Genomic DNA, 18,454 nt, shown 5'->3' on the forward strand with positions numbered 1-18,454 from the left:
CCCCGTGCTGCCCCCACCGTCGCCCCCTTACCGATGGCCACATCCTTCCAGTACTGGGCCAGGTGCTCGCCCATGGCCTTCAGCAGGTGCCGATACTCCTTGGCGTCCGCAAAGTCCTGCTTGTTGTGGGTGGGCTCCAGGACCAGGTAGGGCACGTCCACCACGCCGACGACGCCCCCGCAGGCCCTGGGGAGGAGAGGGGGCGGTTGCCAGGGTCCGCGGCCTCGGGTCCCCGCGAGGGGCTGCCGGCGCCGGCCCGGGGAAGATACTCACATGCCTCCCTCAAGCTGAGGGCCCACCTTCTCGTACATCTTAATCAGGCGGCTGCAGTTGTATATGAACATGCCGTCCAGATCCCGCTGCTCGATGTTCACCCCAAAGACAAAGTTCAGCTCTTTGGGTTCCTTGAGGGCCCTGAGGGGAACGAGGGAGTCGCTGAGAGAAGCTGCTGCCCCTCAGAAAGGAGGAGGGCCCGGGGACCCCAGCCCCGCCTTCTAGAGCTTTTGGCAATGGTGGGAAGAGGTGCTGCGAGGCGCAGGAGGGAAGGCTTTTGGAAACACGGAGGCTGCTGGATCCGAGGGGCCCGGACGCTCAGCCCAGTGAGCGTCCGTCCTGCCCCCCCCACGGGCCCAGCCGGCCCTGCCCCCAGAGGGCCCAGAGTCTAGTATGAGGGGCCGGTGAGACGGCCACAAGCCCCTCCCAAGTCTCCGGGACTTGGCTGGCGCGCACAACTCTTAGAGCCAGGAGAGGGGCTGGGCCCCCGTTGGGACTCGCGGCTGAAGCCCCGGCTTTGCCAGCACGGCCAGGCCCGGCGCTGACCCAAGCCCCCCTGGGGCCGCCACATTCAGCAGCCCGAGGCCGCGGCAGCGAGGACACCGAGGCCGGCCCGGCCCCGCTCTGTGACTCTGGGCAAGGACTCGACCCCAAAGGCTACCGGCCTCCCAGGGCTGTTTTCAGAATCGGAGGCTGGTGAAACACTTTGTAACTAACCTCAGGGAGACGCTGCTCGCCAGGGCGTCTAAACCCGGCCACGGCCCCCGCCCCAGGCCCCCTCCCGTCCCCGACGCACTCACCGCTGTTTGGCCTCCCTGATGCGCTTCTTGATGTCGGCTTCCCGGCGCAGGTTAATGGCTGTGCCCTGGACCTGCCGCAGAGCCACCTGGAGGGATCGGGAGGCAGGGATGGGAGGGCGACGGGGAAACCAGAAAGCCGGCGCCCGGCCCGTGCCCCCAGCGCCCAGGTCCGGCTGCCCACGTCCCGCCTCAGAGAGACGTCCCGGCTACGCCTGCACAGCGTCCTCACCATCCGAGCCGCTGGCTCTCGGCGGGGAAGCGCTGACCCCTGCCATCCCCACGGCAGGGGCCGCCGCCCCTTCTGCCCGGCCCAGAGTAACTGAGAGAGCCTGGGGGCCGCCCCCTCCCCCACCCCGAGACCCGGCGGCCTGCTCTCTCACCCTGGACTCCCGCGTGAGGTCTCCTCCGAGGCGCAGCTCCAGCGCTCGGGCTTTGCTCTCAGCCTCTCGAGCCTTGTCTTCCGCTGAAAGCCAAACAAGGCCCCGGTGAGGGACGTGGGGAGCAGTGGCGAGGGCAGCAGGAGGGGGGTGAGAGCCGGGCCTTCTGGGGCCAGGGGCCCGGGGGCTCTGCAGCCCCCAAGGAGGGAGCCGGAGGCCCGGCCTCCTACGGCCCATCAGTCCCGGGCCTGTTTCCCTCCTCCCCACAGCGGGGGCAGGGAGGACCACAAATCTGTCACCGACTCCTGCCCCTCTGCGGAAGGTAAAGGCTGCTCTCAGGCCCCGAGCACGGGGGAGTGAGCCAGGTCCCGCCTTCAGAAGGAGACGGCCCGAGCTGCCCCAGCAGGGTCTGAGGCGGAGTTAGGCCTGGGGGCCAGACGGCAAAGGCCCAAGGGCAGCAGGGGGCGGCCTTACCTATGCGAGCCACGTGCTCCGCCTTCTTCACCTCCTGCTCTGCTCTGGTCTTGAAGCGGTTCGAGGTGTACTTGTACATCCTGCGCGAGAGGACCAGGTGTCACCCCCCCCCCCCGGGGGTCCAAGACCCACCCTCCCAAACCCCCGGCTCCGACCCGCCCCCAGGGCCGGCGCTCACCTGGGCTTGTACAAGCAGCAGGAAAGCCGCTTGGTCTGCACTTTGTGGCCGTGGATGAATATCCTCATCCTGGGGTCGATGTAGAGGACGGCGGCGTAAGCGCGAAAGGAGCGCCGCTCGGGCTTCCTGCAGGGACCAGGCCCCAGGCTCAACCTTCCGGCCCACCCAGAGCCGGGCAGCCGGGCCTGCCTCTGACCGACCAACTCGCGCCCCGGCAAATCATCGCCCCCACATCTACTTGTCAAAGGAAGGGCTTGGCCTTGCCCCCGAAGGGGCATCGACAGCTCCAGGAGGACCACGGGGGTGAGCTGGGGGAGGGCCGGGGGCGGGAGGGGGGAGGACAGTGAGGGGAGGGTCATGGGGGGGAGGGCCGTGGGGGGAGGTCCATGAGGTGGGGAGAGCTGCCAGCCTGGGGGAGAAGGGCCATTGGGGGAAGGGGCAGAAGGGGAGGGGGAGAGGGAGGGGAGGGCCTGGATGCCGGGCAGGCTGGGTGAGCCGTGTGGCCATAAGCATGTTTTGGGGTCTCTGAAAAGCAGCTTCCTCCTCTATAAAAACGTAGGGGCAGCTAGGTAGTGCAGTGGGCAGAGCACCAGCCCTGGAGTCAGGAGGACCTGAGTTCAGATCTGGCCTCAGACACTTGACACTTCCTGGCTGGGTGACCCTGGGCAGGTCACTTAACCCCAATTGCTTCAGCAAAAAGTAATAATAGCAACAACGAGGGGTTTGGCTCTTGCTGTGCTTTCTCAGTAAATATTCGTTTGCAAAAACTAACCACTGTTAACTGATTAACAACGAGGGGGACACACAAGATGAGGCTTGTGAGCAATACTACTAGACAACTCACCAGCTCTTCAAGGGGATCCCTAGGAGGCTGAGGGGAGAGGAAATAGCTAAGTTCTGGGGACCCAACCTGCAGGTTCTGCAGTTCTGCCGTTTCTGCCGACTTTCCCTAGAAGGACCCAGTGAGAACACACTCGGGTCCTACAGAAACAGGAGGGGAAAGGCCTCTCGGCAAGGCTGTGCCCGCAAGGCGCCCGCCGCCCCCTCCCGGCCCTCTCTACTCACGTGCCCTCGGGGGACGTTTCCGCCATCTGGATGTCCCGGGGGTCCGACACAATGTCCAGCTCAGGCTCCCCATTGTCCGTGAGTTTGAGGTTAAAAATGATGACCAGCGTTCCTAGGGAAGTCGCGATGCCGTTGGTTCAGCCGGGACTCGGGGCCTGCGCCGAGCCCACGCCCCCGTGACCTAAGCGGCCGATCCCCCGCGAGACAGGGACAGTCCCGTACCCGTCTCCCCAGAGATCTTCTTAAACTGATCCATGACTTGCTGCTCCGATTTGAAGGGCGAATACTTGTAGATGAGCTCGATCTCGGTGGAAAACTTGTCCATGTTTTCCGTAATGGGCTGGCGGGTCCGGGCGTTCCAGGTGGGCAGCGGCACAATCACCTGGAAACCGGACGAAGCCACGCGGCCCTTCCACATTTGTAGGAGCCGGCTCGGGGAGGGAGCGGGGGATGGAGGGAGAACGTGGCCCTGCCCGGGCCTGGGGGCTCTCACCCGGCCCTCCTACAGTGTGCCCTCCCCTCCCTCTGACGCCCCGGGGGACAGGCTCCAGGAGCATTTGTTAAGTACAAAGGACTAACCCCCCACGTGCTGGTCGCCCCTCCCCTCCATTCTCTCAAACCTGGAACTCAACCCGCTCTTTGTGCATCTGACCGCGGCTGTTGTGGGTCAGTCACTGACCAAGAAGGGGCTGCTCGGGGCACCCGACCTCATCGGAACCCGGATTTGGGGATCCCGTTCTTAGCCACTTCCTCCAAACCACAAAATTACCAATCTGAGCCGCGGGACCCCTCGGAGGTGCCGGTCCACAGCGGTCCCGACCAAGCGGGACCGAAACCCGGCCGCCAGCACAGAGCGGCTCTCCGAGGGCTCCGGTCTCCGCCGGCCTCGCTTCCAGCCCAGCCTCAACCACTGAGTGGCGCGACCTTGGGCAGACTGAGACCCGGTGAGAACCTGAGCCGAGGCCTCCCGCTGCCCCGGAGCCATGTCCCGTTGTCCTGATCTATCCCCGGTCCCCGGCTCTGCAGGGGAAAGAGAGGCAGGGGTCCCCACACGCTTCCTCCTCGTGCAAGTCCAATTCACAGCCTGTCCTGGCCGGACCTCCCACGTCACGGTTCGGACATCGCCAGTAAATGGGCCATTGTGAGAACTTGGTGCCTCAGTTTCTCTTTATCCCGTACTTTGATCACAACGTTCTCTGGTGGAACGTGGTCCCGGCTGTGGCAGAAAGGGAAGGGCCTGGGCTCCGCGCCCTGAATTACTGCCGTCAGCCACGGTGCCGGAGGCTTCCGCAATGCTTCCGATCCCCTCTGTCGGGCGCCCACCAGGAAGGGGGAGCCAGGTTCTGGGGCCGGCCTTCGAGAGACAGCTGGCCAAGGATCCCCCGGAACCCTTCTGGCCCTGGACCCTCCGGCCCCCAGAGGCCTGTGTCTCATCAAGGGGGCTACAGAAGCCGAGGCGCAAAGTACGGCCCGGCTCCATCAGCCCCGGGAGATTCAGCCCGCTGGCCACGCGGACGTGGGAGCAGAAGCGCGGGGTGCCTGCTCGAGGCCTCCTCCCACCGGCCGGCCCCCCGCCTGGGCAATCCAAGGAGAAGAATCATCTCCTGGGCCCGGCCCTACCCCAGGCTCCCTCCGGGCCACACGCAAAAGCCGCCCGACACGGGCTCTCTGGGACCGACGCGCTCCTGGCCACAGCCGCGTGACCCTCTGGTGACTGCGTGTGCCCCATCCCCCGGGCAGGGCCGGCCCGGGCTCCGTGTGGTGGGCCTACCTCGTCAATGCCTTCTTCCTCATGGAACGTGCGAGACAAGAAGAGGCAGGTCATGGTGTCGTCCTTCTTGGTAAAGAGAATAAAATCCTTGCCGATACGCATGGAGCCCCTGGAGAGGAGGAGACAAACAACATGGGAGGCAGCCCCCAGAAGGAGGCTGAGAATCCGGGAGCAGTGGGGGGAGAGGGGCAGGCGGGGCCTCCCAAGGCCGAGCCCCCACCCCGAGGCCGGGAGGACGCCTTTGGGAGGGGAGCTACCACCGCGAAACAGAGTTTTCCTGATGCAACTGAGTTCTCAGGGAAGGTTCCGAGTGTCCCGGGCACTGCTTCTGGGTGGTTTCTTCCCAGAGAAAGAGTGCCCGGGTAGAAAATGGCACCGCTTCACTAAGTGCCAGGTGCGACCCTCTGGCCGTCCGCTTCTGGGCGTACAGAAGGTGGCGGGGGCCCTGAGGCCCCGGACAGGGCCAATATTTATGGAAAGTTTGTCTTGACTTTACCATAAAACAGGTATAAAACTGCCACCATTTTTTCCCACTTTCCATTCTTTTTGTGTCACTCCATTTCCCCACATGCTCTGTGGTGCCTTCTGGGAGCACGAACATCCAGAACTGAATCTCCACCCTTCCAGCTTGCCAGCCTTCGGAGCCTTTACCCACAAGGCCCCGTGACCGCGGTCCTGCAGAACGGCCCCTGTGAAAAGCCGGGCTCCTGCCTCCATCAGACACGCTCCATGTCTGCTTCTGCGTCAGGGAGCGGGGGCGGCCGAGGCACTCGCTTGTCTGCTTGCCTTTGGGAGGGAGGGCTCGCTAAAATAAGCTTTCCCGAGATACTTAGAAGAGCCCGCCTGGAACACATCAAGGCCTCCGGGTGACGGCACTTTCCAGCCCTTCTCCTGCTGACGCGTGAATGCCCCCTCTCCTCGCCCTTGGCAACGTGAAAACTCTTCACTGAGGCAGAAAACTTAAGGTTTTCTGGGCAAATTCTTGGGATTTGTCTTTCTTTTGCTCTAATTTGGCAACAATCTGTCCAGTTCCCAGGTCAGGCCTTCATCTGGCTTGTCTCTCAATTTGCAGAGGGAGAAATTGCGGGCACTGAAGGGCTCCTCCCATGCCATGAAACCATCTGGAGGCCCAGCCTCAGGGCTCCTGTGCCCTTTCTTAACCGTGGCCCAGGAGGCCACAAAACCTGGCACCTGACCAGAGCCTGGCAGGACAGGGGCAGATTCTCTTTATTCTTCCCCGTCCAGACAACTCCAGGATCCAAAATTGTAGAGTGCGTGAGGGATTAGAACATGAGCCACCACGTGAGGTCTGAGGGGAAAGAAATGGCTGATGGGGCAGAGATAAGGCACAGGTGGAAAATTAATGGGTAAGGGGGGGGGAGGGGGGCGACGTTACCAGCAGCCAAGGCCTGGAGGCCCGAGCACCAGCCTGGAAAGTTCTGGCCCGGACAAGAATCCTGGGGCCCAGCTCCCTCCCCGTGGGAAGCTCCCTTGAAGCCTCTGCTCACCCCCAGGCTGGGGGGAGGGGGGGGGGAAGAGTCAGCAATGACGCCCTTTTTGATCCAGCCCTTGGCCACACTCGGCCGCCCAGCGTGGCACTCCAGGCCAGGGCCTACGGCTTTCTGGCAGACTTGGGGCGTCCCCCCCAACCTCAGCAGAGCCGCTTTCCGGCCTTGTTACTGGCCCCCTTTCTTCTCCTGGAGTATCCCTTGTTCCCTCCACGACTCTGGGCTCACAACGCGGTCTCCAGAAGCTCCTTTCCTCCCTCCCAGCTGCTGGGCCCCCCATTTCCAAAGCTCTCTTTGTCTTCCTCTTGGACAGTTATTTGCAGCTTGGGCTCCTCTTCCTAGGGCCCTCCCACACCTCCCACTTTATAGGTGAGCAAGCTGAGGCTTGGGCAGGAGGAGTGGCTTGCCCGGGTCACAGAGCTACACTTAGTCTTGGAAGCAGGATCTGAACCTGCCTGCGAGTCGGGGCCCCATTCACCCCATCACTCCTCCCAGTGGGGCCGGCCCCATTCTTGTCCCCAGGCTGGGCCTGTCTGACAGCCGCTCCTGGGGCCCTCGAGGCCCCCGGCCCCCAAACGTAGCCCTGCTTCCTGGCGAGGGTGCCCCCAATCCCTCTTACGCCCTTCTCCAGGCCTAGACAGCACAGCCTCAAGTCCAGCGTGGGCCCCAGATGGGCTGTCACTGGCTCCCAATCCCGCTGCCCCGATCGCCTCCACATGGACCCTCTGGGTCCAGCCTCCATCCAGCCCAGCTGGGCGCCTGATCCTCCCCCCTTCCCGCCACGCCGTCTCTGGCTCCCCCAGATCGTCCGATTCTACCCAAAGGTACGACAGTTCAGAAAGAGAAATGCGCTCCGGAGGCTCCCCACAAACTGGAGCCAATAAGGGGAGCCGGGCAGTTGGGATCACGAGCGCAAGGTCACCGGCAGCCGTCTCCGCCCGTCCCATCGCCATTGTCCTGAGTCGGCCCATCGAGGAGCCCCCATCCCCGTGGGCCGGCCCCGCACCTGCCCTGGGCCTCGAGGCGAGCTCTCCCCACACCTCGGGCAAGGCTGGTTCTCTGACCCAGCACCACCTTTCGAGGCTGGCAGAGCCATCCTGCCTGACACCTGCAGCTGAGCCCCCAAGCCACAAGGAGGCAACCAGGTGCCTGCGGGGAGTGGGGGGATGACTCTTACAGGTTTTAAACACAAACCCCTTCAACAACTTCCCTCAGGAACTTCGAGGCTCCCAACTGGCTTCCAGGTCGGCCTGCCAGAATCGTTTCCCCCTCCAAGGAGCCAACGACGAAGGGGGGAGTTAGTGACTTAGTCGGGGTGAGCGGGAAAGCCGGGGAGCACGGACGGCCTTTCCCGGGACAGCGCCGCGGGGCTGCCCCTACTTACGATTTCAGGCCGTTGCCGTACTGCCCGATCTGCGTGGATTCGGGGGTCCGCTTGGCCGACTTCCCAAACTGTATGACGCTGGCGGCATCACCTGCAACAAGACACCGGGCATGGGCAGGGACCGCCACCCTCAGGACCCAGGAAGGCCGAGGCTGGCACCGAGCTCCAGGGGTGGGAGGAGCCCCCGTCCCCCCGGAAATGTTCAGGGGCTACACACTGGGGAGCGTCAGGGCGACGGAACCGCCCGGCCCGGGACACGCTTCCTCACTGCCACCGACTCCTGGCCCGGAGGCCCAAGGCCAGCAAAGGGCCACCCTGCTTCTTCCCCAGTCACTTACTTGGATCCATTCCGGCGCCATCGTCCAGGAAGCAGAGCATGAAGCCTCCCTGGAGGTTGTCCCGGTGCTCTGTAAAGAAGCGTCAGGAGAGTGAGCGGCGGCCCAAGGGGAAGCCCTCACCGGGGGGTCGCGCAGCCTCTGGGGCACTAAGGCGGCAGGGCCTGGTCACGTGGCACAGGGAGAAGGCCCCGTCCCAGCCGCAGCAGCCCAACTCTCCCCTCCTAGTCCCTTTCTGGCGGCTGCCCCAGGCTGGGCCTACCCCCTAGCTGGACCATGGGGCCGCCTCCCACACAATGGAGGAGGCTCAAAGGGCTGCAGCGCCCAGTGTCCCCACCAGAGGGCACGGGGGAGCCCAACCATGGCCAAAGAGCCCGGAAGGAGGCCGGGACCAGCAGCAGCCCCCGGCCTTCTGCAAACTGACGGAAAACCTCGGAGACATCCAGGGGACTGCTCCCAACACCGGGAATGAGATCTTCCCTAGGCGGCCACCGTGGAGCAGCCTCAGGACCTGGACGAGCACACGACCGCCAGCGGGGAGCAAAAAGCTAACGGGGGACGGGATGGTCGGGGGAAAGCAGGGTCCCCCTCAGAAGCCGGTGTAGTCTGCCCTCTCCTGGGCCCATGAGGGCTGCTCACAGATAAAATGACCCCCTGGGCCTTGCTGCCTTCCACCACTGCTCTGTCCAGCCAGCCCTTAAGTTCCTTCCAATTCCTCCTTCAGGTTTTGAGTTCTTCTCGCTGAACTTTTTCTCTGTGTTGTTTTTTTTTGGGGGGGGGAGAAGATGGAGGAATCTCAGAGGCATCTGGTCCAGGTCCCACCGCCCAGCAGGAAGCTCACCCACATTCCCAAGCAAGGGGAAAACTGAGAACTCCAGGAACCGAAAGCTCCCTCAGCACCCCCGGCTGCTGGCCCACTCCGGACATCGGACAGAAAACCAGCCCCCGGCGACGTCTATATTTGGGCCTGCGTGCTGTCCTGCTCCGGCTTCCTCTCCACCAGCCTTTCCACGTCTAGCCAACTGTCCTCCGCCCAGCAAGCCTTGCAACTGTTCTGGGCATGAGGAGGCTTCCCATCCCTCCTGCCTGCTCCCTCCCAGAGGAAGGGCCGTACCACAACATGTCTGCATGTGAGCACTCGCAGACTCCGCCCAGAAGTCTCCACCCTGACTCCCGCCTGCCACATCCCTGGCAGGAGCCGCTGGAGCCCTTCCCCACCCCCCCAAGCTGCCAGCCAAGATTGGGGAGGGAGCTCTTGCTCTTCCTCAGCCCCTCAGTGAACCTCCTCCTCCTCCAGCCACACTCCAGAAGGTCTCTCTGGCCTACTGGAGGCCTTCAATTAAATGGTCTCATTAAAATTATCTGAACCTAGTCCAAGCAGAGTAGAAAATATTGTCTAGGCTCCCAAATGATCCCATGAATGAAGTCCAGGAGCCCAAGAAAGCCTTAGGAAGTCTGGGGAGGGGGAGAGAAGGGGAGCTACGAGAATCCTTGAGGAACCCAAAACAGAAGCAACAAAAAGGAAGCGGGGCAAGAAAAGCCCCAAATTTCCTACCGAGAAAAGGAAAATACCTGAAAGCTCAAAGTAGATCACAAGGTCACTAATTTCGAGCCTAGCTTTATTCTATCTCTATAAGAGAGATGCCAGGGCCGCCCTTGTCGCTGCCAAGCTGTGCCCGTGGGGGCATCGGCCAGGGACGCGAGGGGAGCGCAGCTTCGGCACTGGCCAGGGGTCTGGGGATGTGTAGCACTGCCCAAGTCTAGGGTCCTGGGAGACGGCCTGACAACAGGCAAGCCCCTCTATGAGAAAGAGAAGTCCCTGGGGGACGGGGCAAAGAGAGGAGCTCTCAGTCTACCCCAATGGTAATCAGGTTGATCTCCCAGGACTTGTTAATAGACTCCCTAGACTAAAATGAGCTCTGTGGCCAGCAAGTGTGCACCATTTGGGGGGGAAAGAAAACTCTCTGAGGGCAGGAGATGATAGCACCGTGAGGCAGTTAAGAGAACTAGAGTGGAGGCAGCAAGAGCCGATTGCAAATCCAGCCTCAGTCCCTTTCTAGCTGTGTGACTGCCCAGCGGTGCCTCTCAAGCACTGTCTGCCTCCATTTCCTCAACTCTAAAAGGTGGATAATAACAGCCCCGAGCCAGCAAGATGGCTGTGAGGATCAAATAAAACCTCATTTGTAAAGTGCTCAGCACAGTGCCTGGTTCACAGGAGGTGCTTAATAAATGCTTATTCCCTCCCTTTTTCTGGCACGTATTAAGCACTGCTAAATGCTTCCTTATTCATTCATTCCCTGGACTACAAAAAGATGGCCTTTGGGCCTCAGTTTCCTTTCTTTGTATAAAGGGGCTGAAGTAGAACAGCACTTAACCTGAGGTCTCAGAACTTGTTTTGTAAAACAGATATATACTTTGATAACTCATTTCAATATAGTTCATTTACTGCTTAGTACTATGGTTTTTTATTTAATCCTTTTCAAACATAATTCTGAGGAACTACCGGGGCCAAAAGAGCTCCTGTAGCATAGGACAACTTGCCCCAGGCCTTCTCTCTGAGTTCTGTGCCAATAACTTCCTCCATGTTGGCTCGCCCTGGGCCAATCGGTGCCACAAGTGGGTGGGCCTGGCCTCCCCCAGACCCTTCACAAGGCAGCGGGCTTCATCCTGCAGTACCCGGTCCTGCTACATTGTTGCCCTCCAGACACCTGGCAGGCCCAGCCCCAGTGTCCTATCTGCCTTTCCTTACTCACAGGGGCATCTCCGAGCCCGACGCCTCTGCACTGGCCAGGCCCCAGGCCTCCTCACCTCCCCCTCTCAGAATCACTCCCTGGCTTCCCCTAAGACTCAGCTTAAACTCCATCCCCGTAAGGATGCCCATTTCCATGCACACGTGCCATTAGCCTCCAGGCTGCTGAGGGCAGAGCTACTCTGATTTTCCTTTGTGTCTCTAATACTTAGGGTTAGCACCTGGTACGGGAAGACACCAGACACCGAGGTCCTTTCCCCAAACTAAACTGCCAAGCATTCCGTCTCCTGCAGGGAGCGCGACTCCACTGGGTCACCCCGGAGTTCAAATGTCCAATGGACGCTTGCCAAAAAGATTATTTTATAGAGAGCTCCTACAGGGCAAGCGCTCTCAAGGTAGTCAGAAAAAGCCATACAAGGACACTCTCAAGGTCTCGCCTAAGAACTTCAGGCTCAGTTGTATGCCATGGGAGACACTGGTACAGAACCACCCCACATGGTGTGCCCTCATCAGAGAAGGGGCTCTATGAGCAAAGATGAATTGAATCCGCTTGGAAGAAATGCGAGATGTACAGAGTTAGAAAGTCCACCCTAAATGTTCACGTGGACTATTTATGTCCGACTTGTGGCCGGGCAGTCCGGGTTCATGATGGTCTGATCGGCCAGTCAGACACACGGTAACTCAGCAAAGTGATTTCATTTTGGTCCTCTTAGAGGACAAAGGACGACCACAACGAAGCACTTAGCGAGGGTTGAAGATTGCTTTAAATGATTTGATTACATAGAGCAAGATCAGCCTCAAAAGTTCTCCCTGTGGGCCAGCTGGGCTCATTCATCTATCTCCGTGGTTTCTCCCAATCCAGGTGATTCCCATATGGGAAACAAGAAGAGTCAGAAAGGAAATTGGCCCAAGGAGATAACTCCAAGGTAAACCGGTACTTGGCAGCTCGGGGCTGAAGGCCTAGGAGAACAGACTAGGAAAGTGGGCAACCAACATGAACCTAACACAATTCAGACTTCAGTTTGACCTTATTGGCCGACACTCACTTTCCTGGCCTAGACCCTACCAGAATTCTCTTCTAAAGAATCTCTGCCGAATGTGCCAGTGAAGGCCTTCCTCTAGGCCTTTGAGACCTTACAACTGGAGGGTCTCCATCTGCAATCTTCCACTTCTGTCACATGACCAGGCAGGCTGCCTCCTCTTCTAGACGTTTCCTTACTGACATGTTGCTTCTCGAGTCCTCTTCATCCTTGGAAAGATGGTACAGCCTGCTCTTACCCACTATGACCCTCTCCAGCACTGACCCCCTCTGCAATACGACTGCTATCAACATTTGGGGTGAAAAGCACGGCAATTCCCTAGGCCTCTGACCATTTAGATGATTGTCACTCTGGACACGAGATATTTTTCCATGCATTTAACCTTTTCCCTATGGACTATTAGACCAATTACTTCTGAATAGTTCTGGATCTCGGTGTCGAGGGCCTCGATCTACCCAGCACACCAGTCACTCATAAACATCAACTTCAGAATGGACTCTCCTGGTTCTAAAGAAATTCTTCCTCTTGAACATGGCACAAGGGAGCCTCCACGACAGTGATTAACATTTTTGGCAAGCAGACATCTCTGTAATATTCCTTAGCTGACATGACTCATAGAAAATTGAACAGCGGACGGCAGTCCCAATCTTCAAAGGATCGTGTCCCAACATATGCATCCTTGGTGGAACCTTGTAAAGCTCTATCATGACAAACACCTTTTAAAACTTAAAACTTAATTTTGGTCATCAATAATCACATAGAATAGGATTATTGCATTTTCTGCATGTTTTGGGTCAACTGGTGCAAATAAAACTTCACAGCTGTAGAGGATTGTTAAAGCCTGCCCGTTCCCTTATAGTTTCATCAAGAATACTCTCAAGATACCATTGAGATCAATATCACCCTGATTTCATAAAAATCACAAAGGCTTTTTTTTTTTTTAATATATACTCTCAGTGGCCTCTTGGGTATGGTCTGCATGATTTCTTCCAATCTTTCAGCTCTTTCCCTAAGTGAGTTACCCGGTAAAGCCAATATTCCACACCTTCTTGATGACTCCAGGAATCACTGGGTTTGGTCTAGTGCAATTCCCAATTTCTTCTCTATGGTGCTATTTCTTCAAGGCCCGAGATAATCCATCCCCCTAATAACATCATCACATCTGTTCCATTTTCTATCCTCGTATTGTCCTCTTGCAGGTTCTCCCATGAAAGATTCCAACCTTGGGGTGACAAGATAGCTGGGGTTCACATCAATGTTTCTCTACCCTTATTTTCTGCTTCTGTGGCTTTGAGCAATTTTATAAAACAATAATTCTTGGAACCTCCCCCACATCTTACAAGCAGCTCATATTAGGCCATCACCATCACCTTTATGGGTAAACGTCAGCCATCAGCTTCCGATAATAGTCATTATTAAGGTCAATATCTCTGCCTTGTTTCTATTTCCCAATCTTCAGCATCAACAGCACATGTGAATGGAAATTTCAATGAGGTTATTCACACTGCCTTCTTGTCCTGAGCTTGCCTTCTAAATTGTTATCATGACTTTTATTTTGGTCAATATTCTGACTGTACACAGATAACAATTCCAATGAAACTTTTGCATTGGCAATGTCATTGTTTCGTCCATTTTTTTTTTTTTTTTTTTTTTGCTGTGTTATTCAGTATCCTCTGTGTCGAGCACTTAAAGAATTAATTCACGAAGACTATCTAACAGGAGGAACAGACTCCTGCACATACTAACAGGTAAGGTCACAGTAATAGCTGCTTTGGCTGAACCTGCGCACCAGTGCAACGTGAAGTCCAGGCTGAATCCCGGCTCTGCCATTTAGTGTCCAGGCCAATGTGGACCAGTCGATCTCTCACGCTTTCATTTCCAGTATAATGTTGGACTCAAGTTCCTTCAAACTCAAAAATCTATGATCTTTTGGACGGCATTACCTTGCTCAAGGAGATTCATTTCTGGGGATCAGAGGGTGGCAAAAAGCCAATATAATGTGCAGAAATGACCGATTCTAAAACAATCTTCTGATGATTTTTTTGGCCTACCTAACCCCTAATGTAGCACTCCAGCTCTCTCTCCAAGGAGACTATAGGTATGCGTCCATCAACACACTGGCCATGTGGAGAACGCACGCCTCCTTCTTGTCCAGTCAATTTGCGAGAGTTGCTTCCTCCTTAATCTTCTAATGTTGTCACTGTCCACTGCTTCAGTTAATCAAGTTCCAAGTTCTCTTCACCTTATGATAGTATAAAACAATTTGGGTTCTGCTCATTCACTCCAGTGTATATGTAGCGCTGCTTGTTTTGTAATACCACAGACATCATGAATATCATGCCTCTGCCCTGGGTACTCCCTGGCCCCTTTCCTATTTCTACTTCCTTTTGTATTCTGTCTTCCGTCATTCGTAAGCTCTTTGAGGGCAGGGACTGGCTTTTGACTCTTTTTCTAGCACTTAGCATGATGCTTGTTTGGCACATAGTAAGTGCTTCATAAATGTTTATTGAATTGAATTATTGAACTCAATATCTCTCTCCAGGTTCTATTAAAACCTGATAACATGGTACAGATGAAAGCTCTGACTTTTGGTAGGCCAGACTCAAGATGGAGAAGGAACTTCAGAGGGCAGTTGGTCCAGCCTCCCACCCCGGCCTGTAAATAGGAAGCTAGACAATCTCCCCAAGAGAGGGTTTGCATGAAGATCTCCAGGTTAACACAAGATCTTTACTCTTGCCTGAAGTCTTCCTTTGTTTCTCTGAATGTCACATTTTGTTTTCACTCTGGCATAATAACATTCCATTCCATTCATATCAATCAATATGCATTTATTAGGCACTTACTATATATTAGCCTACAGTGCCAAGTCCTGGGATACAAAAGCAAAATCGTGATCCCTGCCCTCAAGGAGCATTTTAATGGGAGGGACAAAGTACAAATAGCTATGTATACATTAGCCCCAGGCAGTGTTACTGCACAATCGGCAAGGGAACACATTCCAAGTGGGCAGGATGTATCAGGCTTCTCCTACTCCAGCTATGGTGCTAAGTGCCAGGAATGAAAATAAATACAATAAGAGTTCACTCTCCCTTGGGGGAAATAACACATAAAAACAAGCTGGGGGAGGGGAGGTACACAAGCTGCCACAGGAACTATCAAAATACACACAGGGTGTTCAGCCTGGGTGGGGCCAGAAGTCAGGGTGAGTCTGAATGGTCTCCTTAGGTTAGGCAAAAGCCATCCAATCAGAAGGGGAAGGAGGGGCGAATACTTCCAATGGGTGATTCCAGCGTTGACGTGAGCTTCCAGAAAGAAATCCAAGTCTAGAGAGAGAATGCAGACTGCAAAGGACACCTTGGAAAGGCGGGTTTGAGTGGAGTCTTGAAGGAAGCCTGGAATGTCTTCACCAGGGAGAGCACTCTGGGTAGAGGGACGTTCATAAACCTTGACTGATTCATCCAGTTCCCAATGGACGAGCACCTATCTTGTTTCCAATTCTTTGCTGTTATAGTCTTGAACATATGGGTTCCCTCTCTGGGTCAAAGGTTATGTACGTTTGAGTGACTTTTGTATACAATTCCATATTGCCTTCCAGAAGCGTGCAAGTTCTCTCACAATCTCTCCAAAATCGCCATTTCCTTCTCATCATCTTTCTGAGGCAAAGATCAAAGAATTCCAGAATTGATACCAAGTGGAAATCTCTTATTACTCCTTCATTATATACATGTGTATACGTGTGCATACACACATATATAACTACACACATTTTAAAAAGTACATAAACTCTTATCCAAGACATGTTCTTTCTTGAGCATAGAAAGCTTTTTTCTGCTGCTGATGGTTAGATGCATAATAAAAAAGAATTTAGAAAAGCAAATGGCAACACTAACGATCTTGGGAGGATTCTGAGAAGTGCACAAGCCTCAGGTCTTGTCCTGGGCCTCTGAGAGTCTATGCCATCTTCCTCCCCAATGCCCACCTTCAACCTTCACATTAAGGTCGCCAAGGATCTCTGCCCCGATCTGGAGGAGCCTGTCGAGTTCTTTAAAAACGTTCCCCTCTTCCTTCTCTCTGACAGAGGAAGGTGATGGCTCCGTGCATCTGTCCATCTGGAGGCTTCTGGAATGAGACAATCCAGGGTTCCATCAAATAATGTTGCTCCCCATAGGGACAGGATTAAGCCAACTCCGCCATTTCTTCTGCTTCTCAACAGAGCCGGAGATCATCATTTAGTTAGAGCTTTTTCGGGGTGGAGTCAGGGTGAGGGCCAGTCTTCTGGGTTTAAACAATGGAGCATCGGGATCATATCGCTCCTTTTCTCAGTAGGTAGGGAGACAATTTGAGTGTCAAATATTTTTTAAAATGTTAGTAAATGACATTAAAAAAAAATCAAAGTTACATAGTTCATTCCTGTTAACACTAAGTTCATGGACAAAGAGCACAGAATCATAGATTTGGAACTAGGACATTAGAGGTCTTAGTCTACCTCAACCTCCCTTATCCTGTACTTGTAAAGAGACTTGCCTGAGATCAGACAGGTACTAAGTACAGAGATGGGCTCAAACCCAGATCTATGAAAATAAAGGAGTCTGGAGTAAAGGACTCTCCCAAGTCCTACGCTCCTTCTTTCATGATGAACATGATCACATGTTATTCACCAGTGGATAAAACCTACTTTTCAAGGGGCACTGTGACCAATAATCTCCTTTTTCTTTTTCCTTCTGGAATGAAGAGAGCTATTTTAGGTTTCCAGGAGTCAAACCCAGGGCAGCTGCCCAAGGGCAGTGCATGTTTCCTTCACTGAAGATGGAGAAAGGGGAAATAACTCCTTTTGGGAGTGATTGCTTTCCTGGTACTTGTCACAAGGAAGTTTCTATTTGCAGAATGACCAAAGCCCCAAAAGATAAAGGATTGAGGCAGATCACTTTACAAGTCAACATATAATCTTCAGTTCTCCAAATCTCATTAATTCCATTCAAAATTACTTCAAACCTCTTGGAGGAACTGCCAAATATTTATCTCATGTTACATATAAAGCGCTTTTTGTGCATTTTCTTACTTGAGGCTGAGAAGGATTTTGCGGACAAATGCTACTATCCTCATTTTACAGATGGGGAAACTGAGGCCCATAGAAATGACTTTGTCAAGATCATAAAACAAGCATCAGAGTCAGCATTTGACTCTTGCTTCTCCAAGATCATTACACCATACTGTCTCTTCCACAGGGAGTTCCTCAGGAAAAAATAACTGACATAAGCCACATGAAATCTCAAAGCCGCCTTTCTCCGCTCTCTTTCCGACTTTTCATTGTTCAAATGATAAAAAGGGAAAGGTATCGATAGAAACATTCAATAGACAAATAATGCAAAGTAATGGATAAAGACACTGAGATCCCTCATCTCCCTACCAATGGGGGGGGGGGGAGAGGGGAAGGGGAAGTATTATTGCAAAAGGATGGAGCCAACTAAGTACGGCAATGAGTGAGATGCCACAGAACTTAAAATTCTAAGAGGCAAGGCTTTGCCAACAACTCAGTGGGAACCACACTCACAGATGCTGAAGACCCGGGGGGAGCCTCTGAAGGCCGCCAGAGCAGGATGACCTGGTTCTTCCAGAGCAGATGGGGCCTCAAGAGGATGTGTTCTGAAGGCCTTCCTCATGGTGCTTCCACTTCTCCCCTCAAGCCCCTGCTCAGCCAAGGCTTGGGCACTTCACTTCCCTCCTTGCAGACTGGCTGCTGCACCTCCTGCCTCAACCTCTCAAATTTCTCCTGATCTCCTCTGACTATCTGCATAATCTTTGGACACTCCATCTTGTCCTGTGGTACTAAATGTTTTCTTTAATCTCTGAGGCTGACTTGTTACCATTCAGAGTACTTTTGTGGGTGCTCTTTTCTACAAAGGTCACCTGGTTCAATTCCCCTCATCTGAAAGATGGAATAAAACCCGGGGGGGAAGGGGGGAGGCTTGGACGTTAACATCACTCTCACAGAGAGTGACCAGAGCACTCATTTGGAGCCTAAGTCTCCGAAACTGGTGTTTTTCCCAAGGCAAAGTTCTTTCCCCGCCCTCTCTTTTTCCAGGCCCAGCAATGACTTCCTAAGACCCGACAGCTCTCTTACCTGCATAAATATCTATCCTGGTGGCATCAGCATCTCTAAAAGAGAGAGAGAGAGAAAGAGAGAGAGAGAGGATCAGCATCGAAGATGGGCACCGGAAGGAAGCTGCCCCAACCCGGCTCCGAGATGGCCCCGTCACTTCCCCCCGAGCTGACCTCCGAGACCTCGTGGCCGCCCGGCCTCAGCATTCTGCATTTCCACAGCAGGCACTCTTGGGGGCACTACCGCACACGTCTGACTGCTCCAGGCAGCAAGGCCTTGCCTTCCCATGTCTGGGCTATCTGGGCTCCGGCAATGGGACACAAAGAGGCCCATCTTACAAACGCCTTCACGGTGCGAACATTTGTAAGAGGAGTTAGAAAAGCTTCCTTTACAGATCCCC

General features: G+C 55.1%; 1 protein-coding gene across 7 annotated transcripts in view; it reads right to left on the reverse strand.

The window, feature by feature from the left end:
• The window catches only part of MORC2 (MORC family CW-type zinc finger 2), a 46,996-nt gene that overhangs the window by 10,416 nt on the left and 18,126 nt on the right, over positions 1-18,454 (reverse strand). For 5 of the 7 annotated variants that reach the window (XR_007949765.1, XR_007949764.1, XM_051973145.1 and 2 more), the window contains exons 3-15: positions 18,076-18,110; positions 8,169-8,237; positions 7,831-7,921; positions 4,939-5,047; positions 3,390-3,549; positions 3,168-3,279; positions 2,947-3,051; positions 2,103-2,228; positions 1,925-2,004; positions 1,454-1,536; positions 1,074-1,159; positions 274-414; positions 32-186 (exon numbers count right to left, since the gene is read on the reverse strand). Coding sequence is in view for 5 of the 7 variants with exons in the window: in XM_051973145.1 (XP_051829105.1) it covers positions 32-186; positions 274-414; positions 1,074-1,159; positions 1,454-1,536; positions 1,925-2,004; positions 2,103-2,228; positions 2,947-3,051; positions 3,168-3,279; positions 3,390-3,549; positions 4,939-5,047; positions 7,831-7,921; positions 8,169-8,237; positions 18,076-18,110 (1,352 nt within the window). In the remaining 2 variants the exon portion in view is untranslated. The remainder of the gene's footprint in view (positions 1-31; positions 187-273; positions 415-1,073; positions 1,160-1,453; positions 1,537-1,924; positions 2,005-2,102; positions 2,229-2,946; positions 3,052-3,167; positions 3,280-3,389; positions 3,550-4,938; positions 5,048-7,830; positions 7,922-8,168; positions 8,238-18,075; positions 18,111-18,454) is intronic. The other 2 variants (XM_051973144.1, XM_051973148.1) reach the window with 1 other exon arrangement.

Source organism: Antechinus flavipes, chromosome 1 (genome assembly GCF_016432865.1).
Source record: "Antechinus flavipes isolate AdamAnt ecotype Samford, QLD, Australia chromosome 1, AdamAnt_v2, whole genome shotgun sequence".
Classification (NCBI taxonomy): domain Eukaryota; kingdom Metazoa; phylum Chordata; class Mammalia; order Dasyuromorphia; family Dasyuridae; genus Antechinus; species Antechinus flavipes.